At 35.1% G+C, this 16,370-nt stretch overlaps 2 protein-coding genes across 6 annotated transcripts; both read right to left on the bottom strand.

Annotated features, from left to right (window-relative positions):
* Window positions 1–6: 6 nt before the first annotated feature.
* LOC107851025 (GPI ethanolamine phosphate transferase 2) lies at window positions 7–4,034 on the bottom strand. Of its 4 annotated transcripts, XR_007048002.1 has the most exons (9): window positions 3,798–4,034; window positions 3,492–3,585; window positions 2,450–2,494; window positions 2,167–2,334; window positions 2,005–2,089; window positions 1,764–1,870; window positions 1,080–1,238; window positions 711–791; window positions 555–614 (listed from the first exon to the last, which is right to left on the bottom strand). XR_007048002.1 is itself a non-coding variant. In XM_047400460.1 (8 exons), exons 1-8 carry the CDS (start codon window positions 3,926–3,928, stop codon window positions 561–563), a joined length of 765 nt encoding a protein of 254 aa, XP_047256416.1. In that variant the 5' UTR covers window positions 3,929–4,034; the 3' UTR covers window positions 7–560. The 4 variants fall into 4 exon arrangements, 2 of the variants coding, with proteins under 2 accessions (XP_047256416.1, XP_047256417.1); XM_047400460.1 differs by lacking the exon at window positions 1,080–1,238 and having other exon boundaries at window positions 7–614; XM_047400461.1 differs by lacking the exon at window positions 1,080–1,238 and having other exon boundaries at window positions 7–560.
* Window positions 4,035–7,552: 3,518 nt separating this feature from the next.
* LOC107851853 lies at window positions 7,553–12,041 on the bottom strand. Of its 2 annotated transcripts, none has more exons than XM_016696955.2 (4): window positions 11,753–12,041; window positions 8,163–8,303; window positions 7,887–7,997; window positions 7,553–7,772 (listed from the first exon to the last, which is right to left on the bottom strand). In XM_016696955.2, exons 1-3 carry the CDS (start codon window positions 11,870–11,872, stop codon window positions 7,893–7,895), a joined length of 366 nt encoding a protein of 121 aa, XP_016552441.1. In that variant the 5' UTR covers window positions 11,873–12,041; the 3' UTR covers window positions 7,553–7,772; window positions 7,887–7,892. The 2 variants fall into 2 exon arrangements, with proteins under 2 accessions (XP_016552441.1, XP_016552440.1); XM_016696954.2 differs by having other exon boundaries at window positions 7,887–8,079; window positions 11,753–12,030.
* Between the last annotated feature and the right edge of the window lie 4,329 nt (window positions 12,042–16,370).

Below are 16,370 nucleotides of genomic sequence, written 5' to 3'. Positions count from 1 at the left end.
ACTTCTATCTAACTTTCTATATCAAAAGCAAAGCCGTTGGGAAGAGAAAAACTCTTCCTCTACTTGCGGCAATAGATCTGGATCTTTTCCTTCCAATGCTAACCAAAACTTAGATTACCTCGTTCATTAAATCAACTTCCCATATAAGCTAAAACTTAATTTGCTATCGATAGGCATTTCTGCATCATACGTCAAAGTAAATTAACCTTGATGAATTACACACATCAATAATGATGAGATGACGATAAAACCTAGACAAAAGTACACAATTACAATGATGATGATTTCTCAGGCTGAGTTGGGATTAAGTATACTAATTACTGCTACATTGTAAGACAGAAAGCCAGCAGTTGCTGCTCTTCGTCTGGTTGCTGCCACTGGGTATGCTCCTTTGGTTCTATCATTTTGAGCAACTTCGGTTCTCTTTCTTTTCTCTCAATTGATTTTACATGCTAATGTTTTTCCTGCCTGCAGTCATATTACATGCCATATTCAGTGGCTTCCTGCTAAAAATACCCTAGGAGCCTTGCAGCATCGTATTTCCCAAAATTGAGGACCTCCTATTCAACCAACGCAGCACTCAAAAGTCGGGATTGGGCTACACAGGCCAAAACCTGATATTTAAATATCCAAACATGCAACTTTTCAACTAGTTCTTATGAAAATATCTTAACAAATAAAGGGAAAAATAGAAGGGACGGATAGATTACCAGAAGATCCCAGTCAGCGCGACTAAGTTCATCAACCAAATGCCGAGATACGTTTTGATCTACTTGGACAGTGTCTTTGACCTGCAGGATAGATTCCATAAGCAGCTAAAAATTTCAATGTTTCAACACCAAGTACAGGCAGAGCATTTAAATCTTACACCTCAAACAGCATTCTGACTAACTTTAGACCTATATGTAGATAACAACCTCCCATCCCAAGATATTGTCTTATTTCCAAAACCAAACTGAACTAAGTCCATTTATTAGTATTGATTCTTGCTTGGCAAACGAAGGATAAAACAGTAAGAGAAGCAAAACGTATTATTTCCGTAAGGTACCACCTCGGAGATATATTCCCCCCACATTCACCTCATCTTTCTCCACAATTATAAGATCCTCTTTTGGAAAAACTGGTCTTCTTCCACTTCTTCTCTGGTCTAACTGAATCTGTCTATCTCTTTTCCAATTTTATCTTCAGATCTTCTGGCTCACATTCACTGCACTCCTTTCTAGTTCCAACATATTTTCCTAAGACATAAAAGAGAATGGTCACAAAAGTTTGACTAAAGTTTGACTAAGCTTAGCTTCTTCCGCTAATAGGCTATCTCCGCTTCTACGTCATTAGTTTAAATTCTGATGTGCATGGAGAAAATGAAGATTACTACATTAGTGCAGTAGATGAAATTTTGACAATGAAACATAAATGGAAAGGTACAGTTAAATTGCCTTCATGATCTGCAAAAAATTGAAGCATAATTTTACATTAAAAAGGGAAAAAAAGAGATAGGAGCATACATTTGTTTAAGCACAATTTGTAGCGCAAGTGAATTTCTTTTACCGAAAACAGTGCTTTGAAGATAGAGGAGCTAGGCCCTAACTGAAATTTTCACACTAAGGGCTATTTTTTATTATCAAGACCACTAAACTAACTGTTCGTAAACATAGCTACACCAGTAGATAGGAAAAATAGCTACGCGGCAACAAGAGAAGAAGGAGCGACAAGACAGTTATTGAATAAGAATGCTTCAACTTTCGGATATTAAAGAGACTTACAAAGAAACTGCTAACACCGTCATGCCTCGAAAACATTCCAGGAAACAACTTAAGCCATGTGTCATCACCATGCATCACAATTTTCCAACCAATTTTTAGGAATTGAACTGTGATAGGAAGAGAAACCATTGGTCGTGATAAGGCATCTAATTTGGAAACCACTTAATCAACTGACAAGCTATATCTTAAAAGGGACTTTCTACTTTATCATATAGAATTTAAAGAAGATTTTCCAACTAACCAATTATGTTGTCATCCAGCAGCGCTTGCGTGTTGAAATTGAAAGCAACATCCAAAAATCCCCCAACCGCACCAGAAACCATGGCCTGCAAGAACACGGCTACTGAGAAACCTACTTCTTGAAACAGGACATTTCACATTTGTCCGAAACTCATACGGTTACCTTCAACCGAGGCATTGTGACAGTAGGGGGTGCAGCTTTTGCATGATACCCGATTGCCCTCCCGTTACTCAATAAGGATTGAGTATATGGCATAGCTTCCTTGAAAGACTTCAGAGGAGGTTCACCATCTTTCCCTAGCACGAATTCGGCTGGAAGACCATCAACAACCTAAACAAACAAATTTTAGCAGCAAAAAAGAAATCATCTTTCCATCCAGATGTAGCCTCGAAAGATTCACAAGTAAAACATTTTCAAGCAAGATTAAACTAACTAAACCACTCACCATAAGTATCAACCGATCAAATAAAGGAGGCACCAAAGACAACTCCTGCAGTTTTACCAAATTAAAGAGCACTTCAGCATATCCATTGCAAAAGCAACCAAAAAACGGCACTTAAATGTACAGCGGAAAAACAACATGACATGCCGTCCTGTCTGAACAGATATTCCTATAAAAATCTCAACAAGTTCCAAACTTTCAAGAACCTTAACATATTTTGTAACATGCCAAACTGTATTTATAATTATACATAGTGATATCAGTTATATATAGTACTTTAACACAATATCTGACACAACATCAAAAAATTCTTTTTACTACAAATATGTTCTTCTTAGCCGAAAAAGAACAACCCCCCAACCCCAAACACACGTCGGAGAAACAACACAACATTCATTGGAATATACATTCCCATTAAAATCTCAACAAGTTTCAAACTTTATAGAACCTTAACAAATTCTGTAACATGCTAATTGTAATACACAATGATATCTCTTATATATAGTACTTCATATAAATGGTATAACACAATATCCAAGCTGACACAATGTGAATAAATTCTTTTTATTACAAATATGTTCTTCTTAGCTCAAAAAGAACAGCCCCCAACTCCCCCCCACCCCACCCCCCAAAACACACACACACACCGGAAAAGCATGACATTCCTCTAAAAATCTCAAAAAGTTGCAAACTTTCAAGAAACTTAACAAATTCTGCAACATGACAAACTGTATTCATAATTATACACAATGATATACAAGACACCATTTTTACACTACAATATGATCTTCTTGCCCAAAAAGACACCCACACACAACAAAAAAAAAGAAACCATTTTTACACTACAAATGTGATTTTCTTGCCCAAAAAACACCCCCCCACCCCACCCCAAAAAAAAGACACCATTTTTATACTACAAATGTGATCTTCCTGCCCAAAAAACACCCCCCACCCCCCAAAAAAGACACCATTTTTACCCTACAAATGTGATCTTCTTGCCCAAAAAACACCACCCACCACCTCACCCCCCCAAAAAAACACCAACCTGGTACAAATATTTGAGCTGACTATCTGATAAATTGGTAGTATTCTGAAATTCAGCTGAATCTGCTCCAGGTTGATAAAAACTCTCAACCCCACTGAACAAAACAAAAAATCCAAATTAACAGAAATCAAGAAATTGAATGACAAACAACAAATCAAAATAACAGAAATCCCAAAACTTAATTATACAATTCTCCATAATACAAATAAAAATTCCAAGATTTTAAAATACTAAGATACAAAAAAAAGATTGGATTTTTAATAAATGAAACTGAAAAATTAAATTAAAAAATGATTTTTTGAGTACCTGAATCCAGAGAGTGCTGGTTTAACAGGGAAAAAACCAAGAACAAAAAGTGCAAGGCCAAATATTTGGATTAAAACTGCTAATACTGCAATTACTGTTAACTTTTTACATGTTAATGAACATGAATCCATTTTTTTTTGGTTCAATTGTGTTTGTTTATTTTCAAGATCCTGAACTGTCTCAAATATTGAGTTACACTATTGAGCTTTCTTTTCTTTTTTCTCTCTTTTATTACTAATTCCCTATAATGGGGGTGCTAAAAATAGTTTTAAAATTGTTTAGATTTTTTTTAATATAATTTTCATTACACTCAATTAAACTAATTTTTGAAAGCCAATTGGATTAATTTTTAAAATTAAATAAAATTTAATATTGATTGAGAAAAATAATTGCATTAGTCAAAATTTAGAAAAAGATAGAGAGCTCTCTAAGCTCTTCTAATTAACTTGAAAGTTCAGTCGTCAACTCAATATTTTAAACTAAAATTTAAATATTAAAAAAGTACTATAAATTGTACTTATATTTATCATGTTAATTGATTAAGATGTACAATTTAAGACTTATCAAAGTTATATAGTTTTAAATATGTCAGAATATTTTTGAAATTATAAAAATGTTTATAAAAAAGTTAAAATTAAATAATTTATGAATAAATTAAACAAGGTACGGTGTCAAACTAAATCATAGTATTGCTCTTGTGATTTTTGTCCTTCAATTTCTGGTAGTGTCTGGTGTTTCTTGTACTGCAATTATCTTATTGTTTTGCTGGAGTTTTTATTTTGATGCTATGAGTTGTTTTTTATATTATTTATTGCTTGTTTTAGCTTCGTTACTTTTTTTTGGATTGCTTTGGACTATTTCTCCGTATGTAGTGAATCTATTGAAGATACTCTACGTCTAGAATGAAGCTGTGTACTTTCACTTTTTGAGGCTACACTAAGTATGATCGTCTATTAAGATTTTAAATCGTGATTATAACCTATTTTTAATTACTTATTGTTTCCACTGTTCATATTTTAACTGATGTTAACTTCACAATATATAACATTAATCGATATTTATGATTTATTCAGTTGGGAATATAATTGGCAAAATTTTGATTTCATAGGTTCTTCAAAGTAGAAATTGCTCAAATTGGTAAAAAGGAACACTTCTATGACGCTAAAAGTTTTTTTAAAAAATTATTTTGATAACTATGGTGTCCAAATTAGTTTTCACGCATCTTAGTTAAATCTAACAAATCCATGTAAACTCCCACCGGTAATCTTTACATCAAGGCTAGAACATATGAAAAGAATCACCTAGTTTTTTTTTTTTTTTCTCTATTGAAATTTAAACCAAAGACGTTAGATTCCCATCGCAACTTCATGTTTAGTTGTAAGGCTAACATTATAGTTCTTGCATAGCCTATGAAAAAGCACAATGACAAATATTTGAAATTTGAATTGAAAATCTCATGATTCTTCCATACGACTCAATTGCATTTAACCACGAAGTCACGCCGTTAAAATGCACACCAAACTTTATATATAACATTGCGCTACTTAACAAACTCCATTTAAAGCAACCCAAATAACTAAAAGTGGGCATAATAAGTACATAATTTACGCCACAAAAATGTTATCAAATACTACTTGTAAAACTAATAAAGAAGTTAATCTATATAAACTACTTTAGTTCAAAATTAGAAAGGCTATAGTTCAACAGTCTCTTTGATGCATCCTCCAATCCAGCTAAGCAAATAAATCAACTACAAGAAAACAACCAAGGTAAATTAGCCAACAATTATAGATGCAAAGTAAACTAGCTATCATTCAAAATCCATCATCTATATGTTAAAACAAAGGGCAGCTCGGCGCACTAAAGCTTCCGCAATGTCAAGTGTACGGGGAAGGGCTCGATCACAATAATCTATTGTACCCAGCCTAACCTTGCATTTCTGCAAGAGGCTGTTTTCAAGGCTTGAATCTGTGACCTCCTGGTCACGTGACAACAACTTTACCAGTTACTCTAAGGCTCCCCTTCATTATCTATATGTTAAAGCATCCCATACTACACATCCGATAAAAAGATCGAGCAAATTACTTACCTCATATCACCATTCTTTTTCTGCAAAGACGGACAATATTCTCACCATGTAGTCCTTTATATGCATGAATTTGAAAAGTTTCAACAGCTCCCTCCAGAGTCAGATTTCTAACTTTAACCGTCATTAAAAAACTCGCGACACTCGGCTAAAAAGAAGTTCACTTTTTCAATGTATAAAACCTTGTACTTGTAAACCTGCAACAAGGCATAAAAATAGAAAATCATCACCACTAGGGTCTATCGCGCGCAAAGATGTAAAGAATAGAGAGCATAGACACATACACTGGTTTCCTGTTGTTGTAATCTTGCTCAATGGCATGGTTAGCTAGCTCCATCAGCATGTCAACTTCATTCTCAAAATCCAAATATGGTATATATATACTGCTGCTTTAGCATCACCTGGATATTTGTCAATGTCAAAACCCTGTCAAATAAGACGTCAGTAAGTTGAAAGGAGTTCATATCCAAGTAGAATGACATAGATCTGTCCATATTCTATTGTTAGCCATAGTAAATATTTGAGATAAGCTTCCAGTACAGCCTTAAATTATGCTCAAAGTTGCTACGACACACTCCAACTTCCGGTCCTATTAATCCTGAAATCAGTTTTAGCATATTTTTATCACCCGTTTGTGCTGACGTGACACCTTTATTACATAAAAATGAGATCCACGTCAAAGATATCACGTCAGCTAAAAAGATTATCAGAAATACTCTAAAATTTAGTTCAAGAGGTAATATGATCCCTTGAAGTTGGAGTGTATCGTAGAAGAATTTAGTCATAGTTCAAGGGTACTAGATGCTTTACTCTAAATATTTGCTGGTAAGTACGAGTGTATTGTCTCGTTATTTGTATTAGTAACCTAAAGGCATGTAAGTTAGCAATAAAATTTAGTTAAACTTCGAATTTCCACAAATTATGAATCTGTCAACCAAGACTACCACAAAATACGACAATAATTGGTCTACCCAAAACAGCAAGCACCACCAAAACTCCACGAGCAAACAAAACTAAAAGCGTACCACTACGAACTGATAATACGAACAGCCTCTTTTGGGGATTTTTACTAGAACCGTTTTATTTTAGGAAAAATAATGTGGAGTACGAGTCATAAGTATTAAGTGTAGCTAATATTTAAAATAATTATTATTTGTAGTTAAAGTTTAAATTAAATAGTTTAATATATATTTTTTTTCTTTGTATTTATGTCAGTCAATCTCCTTTTATATATCAAAAAGGGTTGCGCGTATAATTTACATATCAAAAAAGGTTTTGATTGTGCTTGTGAATTGTCCATTCTTTTAACACGTCCATATGTAAATTAATATGCCAAGTGTTTTTAAAAAAGAATTAATTATAGTTTGCCTAAAAACGTGTCTTTAAATTAGTTGCCAGGCTCATAACTTATATAACACGTGGTGCCTTGTCGAGGTTTTGGTGCCCCTCGACAGAAAGTTGTGATGATTACCTGTTAACATGGTGCATCTCTTAGCAGAACGTGAAAAGTGAAGACATTGATCGTAGGGATCAACTGATACATTTTTCTTACGGAAGAGAATCCAGAATGAACATTATTTTCGCTCTTTGTGCGCTTGACTGGATGCGTACTTGCGTGATCAACTGATGGAGGGGGGAGTTGCACATCAAATAATTAAACTTTATATGACACTAAGTAATTCTTGATTAAAACGTTCCACATTTAAGTGAAAATTGTACTTTTAACAGCCCAAACAACTAAAGAGTAATACGTAATAAGTACATAATTTAGGCAACTGAAATCTACCAAATACTTGTACCACTAATATAGAGGTCAGTCAATATAAACAGTTCTAGTTCAAGAGTAAGAACGCCAAGTCCAGCAGGCACGAGCTTAGCAAATAAACCAACTGCGAAATAATCCAGAACCAAAGTAAATTAGCCAATTGGTAAAATCCATCATCTATATATAAAACAACTCATAATACAGATTGATTAAAATAAAAATCGAGCAAATTACTTACCTCATATCACCATTCTTTTCCTGCAAAGCCGGACAATATTCTCTCCATGTGGTCCTTTATATGCATGGATTTGAAAAGTTTCAACGGCTCCCTCCAGAGTCTCATTCCTAACTTTGACCATCATAAAAAACTCACGATACTCAGAAAAAAAGAAGTTAACTTTTTCAATGTACAAAACTTTGTACTTGTAAACCTGCAGCAAAGCATAAAGATAGAAAATCGTCACCACAGGGGTCTATGTCAAAGATGAAAAGAATAGAGAGCATAGACACATACACTGGTTTCCCTGTTGTTGTAATCCCGCTCAATGGCATGGTTAGCCAGCTCCATCAGCATCTCAACTTCTTTCTCAAAATCCAAATATGGTATACATGCTGCTGCCTTAGCATCACCCGGATATTTGTCAATGTCAAAACCCTGTCAAATAAGCCGACAATAAGTCAATAGGAGTTCATATCAGAATAGATAATAGATGGGATAGATCTGTCCAGATTTTATCATTAGATATAGAGAGAGATAAGTTAACGCAAGAGAAAGCCAAAGAAGCTGATAATGAAATGCAATTACATGTTTGGTCTATTAGCTCAAAGAGAAGCAGGGAGGAACTCTTAACACTACAACTAAAAGCACCGAAAGAAACCATGACTTGCCATTAGAATTTTTTGCAGGACTTGTGGTGCTCGTGAGAGTTTCAAGCGTTACAAATAACAATAACCAAGAAATGGATTTGAGCACGAGATCCTGGAGATGATCTTACGTATGGAGCAGAAGAGGAAACTACAGCTTCAGCCGCAAAGGGAGAAACTGAAACGCACAAAAAAGTTCAAGAAAAAGGGGGTGGCGAGGTGAAAAATTTGATATGCTCAGTCAACTATGACAAAGGGGTCCACAATGAGGGAAAGAGAATCATGAAGGGTAGGAAACTCAAAGCACTGTCCGAATGAAAGTGAAAATCATAAGTTGGAATGTGCGGGGGCTTAACGACAGTGAAAAAAGAGACACCATTAAATCGTAGGTGAAGAAGTGGAAGCCAGCTGTTTTATGTCTACAAGAAACAAAAAAATTGAAGAATGGTCTACTGTTATGGAAACACATATGAGGCAATGGGATTGCATAGATTTTCTGCAAGGTACATACTCCATCACTGCAATGTTCGAAGAGGTACAGGGAGATCTCAAATGGAGCTTTAATGGTGTATATGGGCCACATTCAAATTGGGAAAGAACTGATTTTTGGATGAATTAGCTGATATTAGAGGGTTAGGGACTGATCATTGGCAGTTGGAGGAGACTTTAACGTCTGTAGATTCGAACATGAAAGTTTCAACTGCATTAGAAGATAAAGAGCAATGAGAAGCTTTTCAGATCTCATTCAGGACTTGGAGTTTATCGACTTACCTCTTCAAGGTGCTCATTATACTTGGTTAAGGGGTGAGGCTCAACTCAAGTCGACAGAATATATAGATTCCTGATTTCTACCAAATGAAGTGACGACTTTTGAGATGTCAAACAGCTTTCCCTCCTAAAACTCACTTGTGATTATAGACCCTAGTATTGGAGAGTGGTGACTGATCTGCTAATCAGTCATATTTCAAGTTTGAGAATATGTGGTTGCAACATAAAGATTTCACGGAGAATGCCAAAGAATGGTGGCACTGACGGACTATAGACCCATTAGTCTTATTAGTAGCTTCTTTAAAATCACAGCTAAGGTGATGACTGAAAGACTCAAAAAGGTCATTGTAAAGCTATTTTCAGGATATCAAAATGTCTTTATTAAAGGCAAGCAAATCACAGACGCTACACAAATTAGATTATGAAAAAACAAAAAGAGTAAGAAGAAGAAAAGATATACAAACCAAAATTAGATTATGAAGAATTGAAGCATAAGTCTAATCACTCACTCATGGCATTCTTTTTTTATTTTCCTCAATAAAATTTTACGATTCGCACACCCATTGCCATTAAGCAGAACTTTAAAAGAACTAAGAGTACCATTAAAGGTGAAGCACGTATCCATGGATTAAAGACTGTCTTGACCATCGGAATATAAGAAATCGAAGTATTTAGGGATTCGACGCCCTGTTATCAACATATTAGTCCCAAACTTAATCTAATATATCTAAGGAAATACCTTTTGACATTATTGATACATTATCCACATAAACAGGATAAACAAATGGCTAAACATGAAATTCAGCATCTAAAAATATACACTCCAATCAGTGTTATCAAAAGTAAAAGGCGCAAAAACCTCTAAGGTCCGTTAGGGCTTTCTGCATAACGTGCAAATAAAGTGTGGGCTTTAACGAATAAAGGTGTAAGGAAAGGAAATATACAAATATATATGTTTTATCCAAGATTGACAATTATAAGCATAAATGACAAACATATGAAAAAGGAAATTGGAATTTTTTTTACAATAAAGTGAAATTGTTTAGTGTCGCCTCTTCAAAAGAGGCTCATTGGTAAAGAAAATTATGCCTTACGCTTAATGACGACACTAAAGCACACATTTAAGCCATACAAAGTGCTCAACACATTTTGAGCCTCACTTTAGGGGTTAAATGTGCCTTTGACAACACTTACTCCAATATTAGAAAAATCTCTCCCATTTATTTTGGAATTGTTAAAACGGATCACAATTGCTAATTTTGCTCCATTACAGAGTAGTCATTCAAGGCAAAAGGGAAACTATAGTGTATTACTAATGGCCTATACCCATCTGTCCTCATATTGAGAGCCTCTACTCAGAGTCAAGTGGAGAAACAACTAAATATGAATGATTCAGGTCTAAAATATACACATTACAACGTTAATTCTTACCGAAACTAGCAAAACATATCACCCATAGATTTTGGAAATGTTGAAACGGATTACAATTGCTAACTTTACTCAATTATCGAGGCAAAAGGGAAACTAAGCTTACCCCTAATCACTTATATCTCCTCTCCTAAGAGTCAAATACAGACAACTAATATGAATGAATTCATCATCTAAAAATACACACTCCAACTTTAGCTCTTGACGAAACTAGCAAAACATATCTCCCATAATTTTAGATATTGTTGACATGAATAACACATTACTTAACAAATCAGTAGTTTGACTAACTTCTTCATCTAACATTAACTTTAAAAAAACAAGTCATTACTCAAAAGTGTAACAAAACAAATCAAAAGAACACTTTTTTTATTTATGCAACTCAAAAAGCTTGCAAGTTAACCTCAAATTTCCACAAAAACTTCATAAAAACAAGTCATTAATCAAAAGTGTAACAAAACAAATCAAAACAACACTTTTTAAATTTATGCAACTCAAAACGCTTGCAAGTTAACCTCAAATTTCCACAAATTATGAATCGGTAACAGCAAAATTCAGATATACGTACATCGGAATTGACAAACAACAAATATGAAAGAATTCATCATCTAAAATATACACACTACAACGTAAATTCTTAACGAAACTAGCAAAACATATCTCCAATTAATTTAGCAATTACTGAAACTAATTACAGTAGTTAATATTACTCAATAAATTAAAATTTAGCTAAAAGTAACCTCGAATTTCCACAAATTAAACAGCAAATTATGAATCCGTAAGAGCAAACTTGAGATAAGCGTACATCGGAATTGACAAACAACAAATATGAATGAATTCATCATCTAAAATATTCACACTCCAACATAAATTCTTAACAAAACTAGCAAAACATATTTCCAATTAATTTAGCAATTACAGAAACTAATTACACTGGTTAATATTACTCAATTAATTAAAATTTAGCTAAACGTAACCTCGAATTTCCAAAAATTAAACAGCAAATTATGAATGCGTAACAGAAAAAAATTCAGATAAGCGTACATCGGAATTGGCAAGCTGACGGAAGTATCGCTGATAAATTTGGATAAAAGCATCGCGATGCTGAGGTGAAGCGCCTTTAGGGAGAAAATCATCGTCGTTCCAGATATCAGGATTAGACATAAACTTGACCGGAAGCTCTCTTCCATGGAAGGTGTTGTTCTTCTGCGGAACTTGAAGACGACGCCATAGCCATTTCAAATTTCAATCGCAAACCCTAATTCCCCAATTCACAATGGAGAAAACAATAATGTTTACTGCCGTATTTTTTACTCTTGCTTTTACTAAGTGAATGAAAGGGTATTTTCGAAATAAAAATTATTTTGTAGGGCTTTTTTGGTATTTTGATTCGGCCATTTTATTACCTCTTGATGAAAGTGTTATAATATATTATTCCTCGGTTCACTCTTACTTGTACTTTTTTAGGTCAATTTATACTAAGATTGTGTTTGCTACGAAGGAAAATACTTTTTTAGAAAATATTTTCATAAAAAACAAGTTGATTTCTCACTTATTTTTCAAGTTTGGTTGGTGAGTGGAAAAATATTTTTTAGTGTTTGATTGGCGAATGAAAAATATTTTTCAGATAATATCCTTTAATGTTTCGCTAGAGAGTAAAAAATATCTTTTAGGAAAATAATTTCTAACCGAGAATCAACCCCGACGACCAATCCAGGACCCGATGCTACCACTCAGATCAGGATCCAATTTTGGCACCCAACCCGAGACCTGACCTAAACTCCAGAACAGGTAATCGAACTCGATAGTCGGAGCGAGATCAACCCCAACACCTAACCTTAAACTCGACCCCGACACTTAATTGGGACCTAATTCTGACACCTGACCCAAGACTCGACCCTGGCTCTAGGGCTGGTAACCCACCCTGATAGCCAAATCGAAACCCGACCCAAAACCCAATTCCAGTATCCAACCCAGTACTCAATCCGGAATCTGACCCTGACACTCGAATCGAGAACCGACCCTGACTCAGAATCGAAGCCTGTCTTCTGGACCCATCACTCAAAATAAGCAAGCAACTCGATACCTAACCCAATCCTGACTCCCAACCCAAATCCCAACTCGAGACTCGATCCCAGCACCCGACCCCGACACCCGACCTTATCTCCCAATCTCGACAACCAACTTGAAACCTAACCTTGATTCTCGACCCTAACTCTCGAATCAAGACTCGATCCCAACTTATAAATTGAGACTCGTCTCCTAGCCCCATCACCCAAACCCGACACATGAATCGACACCTGACCTTAACTCTCAACTTAAGACCCAACCTCGACTTTTGACCCAAGACCCAACCCTGACATGAGACTTGACCCCTATAATCAATCCAAGAATCGACCTTGACTCTCAACCCGAGACCTGACCTCGAGACTCGACCCTCAACTCCCAACCTGGGATTCGGCCTTGACTTTTGACCCAGGATCTGACCTCGACTTCCAACTCAATATCCGATCCAAAATCTCGACTAGGGACCGAACACCGCACCCTAACCAAGACCCAATCCCGACTCCCAACCGACACCCGACACAACACCCAAACCACATCCCAACGAGGATTGCTATTTCGAGATACGACCCCGTCACCCGAGTCGAGAATCGGGAGTTAGATCCCGAGTTAGTAACAATATCTTAAACTTGGGTTAGTGTGGCAAGTTGATGTATAAGGTTGAAAGAGATTTTTTGAAAATGTTTTCCTTACTTTTTGAAGGAAAGTCATTTTTCTTAAATTTGTGGAAAAGAAGTTGATTTTGAAAATATTTCCCGAAATATTTAAATCAACCAAACATGAGGAAATTGGAAAACATGAAAATGTTTTCCTTTGTACCAAACACACTCTAACTTTTACCAAAAATTTAAGATGCATTTTTTTAAGCATATTAATATGAGATGGATTGCCACTTATAACATTTTTTGTAATAGTTTTCGACCATCTAAATTTAAATTTAAGATAGTAAATTATTCATCTTAAAATATTGGTCAACGTTAATATAAGGGAAAAGGGTCCACAATATATCTAAATTTTGATGAAATTTATCGTAATACGCCTGAACTTTGTGGGGGCCCTATGACCCCCAAGCTATTCATTAGTGTATTTTAGTGACTTTTGTAAGAAGGGGCGGATCTACCCCTAAATATATTAAAAAATAGAAAAAGTTAATAAAATTTTATAGATGGGAACTCATATACAAACTAAAGGATGGCCTAGAAGGAGCCCTTGAATTGCATAGTATCTTATTTTACCGGGAATTTACTAATTTAAAATTCTAGATCCGCCTTTGTTTATAAGCTAACAAATAGATAAAATTCATTAATATATAAATAAGTAAAAGAGTTTAGTACAAATAAATGTCAGTAAAATATGATTAAAGTTCATGTGTATTACAATAAATTTCATCAAAATTTTAACATATTTCAATTTTTCCTTAGTAAAAGTTACTACTTTTTTATGAGAAGTAAAAGCCATAATTTACGGGCGGCTCATCAGTCTCTCCAACAGAATTGGGGAAAGTACCTGAACGAGACTTCATATGGAACTGGAGTCTAATGAAGACAATAATGACAATATGTCATGTCTATGATAAGGAGCGGAATTATGTTCCATTTGATGAAGTTGTTCCCAATGAAGCCTTGCCAATCACATTCCTTAAAAAAGTGATGCCCGACTATGCTTGATTAGCGTGCGTGCACCTCGAAAGGTTGATTTTCACCTTGCTTCATTCTTTGGGAAGGTATTTGTTAGAGTTTGTGACGCAAATTTTGAAAAGTTTGTGGTGCGATTAATATTTGTAATTTTTTATTGGATCTGTGGTGGTAGCGTAGGGATCGAGCCGATAACCCCACGGTATGAACCTGTATGTTTTTGGGCCTAGGATTTATTTATGTGCACGTATTATATAAGTGTAATTAGTGGGTCCATTTTGGATATTCAGAAAATACGTCATTCTCCTCGTTGTACTCCTTCTCCATTATAGTGAAATTCCTCTGCCTCTGTTCGTGATTTTTCCCGCAAGAATTTCCACGTAAATCTGTGTGTTCATCTTATTTTTCTTTTGCTTATAATTTGCTTTATTCTGTCCGTTCATAACAGTATCTTTCCAACTTTTTGGGTCTAGTCAAGGCGGTCCAGAGTCCAGACCTAAATGTCAAGTTCTTACAAATATCGCAAGACTTGTGTTAACGCATCAGAGTGAGAAATCTCTTCTCAAGAAGTTTCTTTGTAGTGTTGTGTAGTATACGATAATTTATGTTCTCAATCAAAATCACATTTTGTCTTACTTTTTGATAAGTACATATTTGTCAAACGGCCCGGGTCAACCCGGCCCGAACCGTCCCGCTTAAGAAAATCGGCCCGATTTCCGGCCCGATCAACTCATGGTCTTTAGGGTACTGGATCCCGGTCCAGTTTATTTTTTGGGTTGGGCCCGGTTAACCCATTCCGGATCAGGCCCATCGGTTAACCGACTCGTAGCTTTTTAAAAATAAATCGAATTTTATAAAAAAAAAAAAAGGTCGTTGGGCCATTATAGCCGCTGGCCCAACAGTAATATAGCCGTTGGGAGCCCAAAATGGTTAAAATCACCTTTTTATTAAAAAATAAAAAAAAATGTCAATTAAATCATTTTTTTAAGCCCAAAAAAATTCCTATAAATACCCTTTACTTGCAAATTATTTTTCACACAATTTTTCATTCTCTCAAATCCCATTCTCTCTCAAATCTCAATTTTCAATTCTCAAATATTCTATATATTTCTAAAGTGCTCACTTTAATTTTTTAATTTGCGATTACAAAGTACGAGTGGAAGTTTTTAAGTCACACCTTCGGATACTTTCAAAATTTCGTATTATCGTTCCCTCTCTTACGTTTAATTTTTAATTAGTACATTAATTGTTGAATATTTAATTTTATTATATTTATGTATTTTTTTAATTTACATTATGGATAAATTAAGAAACCTCGTGACTAGAGGTTTCAAAATTTTTTGTCCCGAAAGTGGTAGTGGTAGTAAAAAGTAAATTACTAGCGGTAGAGGTACTTCAAGTAGTAGATATACACGTGTGCCTCCGCCTCCGGTACCGCTTAGTCAACCTTTTGAGGAAAAAATAGGTGTAGGTGCTCACGATATGGATTATGTAGAAGCTCAGAAAAATTACGGTATAGAAGATGAAAATGAAGTAGATGCGGTTAATTTAGACGAAGATGATGAAAATATTGGTGAGACACCCGCAGTAGGAAATACTAACGTTAGATCTGAATCGGTTAATCTCCCTCCCCGTCCTCTCCATGCCCCAAGACCTCGTAAACCAACTAGTATTGCATGACAATTTTTTGAACTTATATCAGATATTGAGGTGCAATGCAATATTTATCAACAAATATATAAGCATAAAAGATGAGGCAAGTAAGGGGATATGAATACATTAATGAGACATATAAGTGATAATCACGATAGAGAGTTAAAAATTGCAAAAGGTGGTGCGGATGTTGGTGGGCCAACACAAACTAGAATGGACCCAGCAACCGGTCAGGTAATGAAGAAGTATAATAAATTGAGGGATTGAGAAGAAATAACTAAAATGATAGTTGTGGGTTGTTTGCCTTTTAG

The sequence above is a fragment of the Capsicum annuum genome, chromosome 12 (assembly GCF_002878395.1).
Source record: "Capsicum annuum cultivar UCD-10X-F1 chromosome 12, UCD10Xv1.1, whole genome shotgun sequence".
NCBI classification, from domain to species: Eukaryota; Viridiplantae; Streptophyta; class Magnoliopsida; order Solanales; family Solanaceae; genus Capsicum; species Capsicum annuum.
Note: the sequence above shows the minus strand (reverse complement) of the source record. Positions and strands in the feature narration are given on the sequence as shown.

What these genes read in the sequence shown, in the direction of transcription:
- LOC107851853 (XM_016696954.2), bottom strand. Translation starts at nt 11,872, where the DNA reads ATGTCTAATCCTGATATCTGGAACGACGATGATTTTCTCCCTAAAGGC. An exon ending in GTCAGCTTGCCAATTCCGAT is followed by an intron (nt 8,304 to 11,752) that starts GTACGCTTATCT and finishes CTTATTTGACAG; the next exon opens with GGTTTTGACATTGACAAATA. An exon ending in ACAACAACAGGGAAACCAGT is followed by an intron (nt 8,080 to 8,162) that starts GTATGTGTCTAT and finishes GCTTTGCTGCAG; the next exon opens with GTTTACAAGTACAAAGTTTT.
- LOC107851025 (XM_047400460.1), bottom strand. Translation starts at nt 3,928, where the DNA reads ATGGATTCATGTTCATTAACATGTAAAAAGTTAACAGTAATTGCAGTA. An exon ending in TTGATCGGTTGATACTTATG is followed by an intron (nt 2,335 to 2,449) that starts GTGAGTGGTTTA and finishes TTGTTTGTTTAG; the next exon opens with GTTGTTGATGGTCTTCCAGC. An exon ending in GCTGGATGACAACATAATTG is followed by an intron (nt 1,871 to 2,004) that starts GTTAGTTGGAAA and finishes TTCCTATCACAG; the next exon opens with TTCAATTCCTAAAAATTGGT.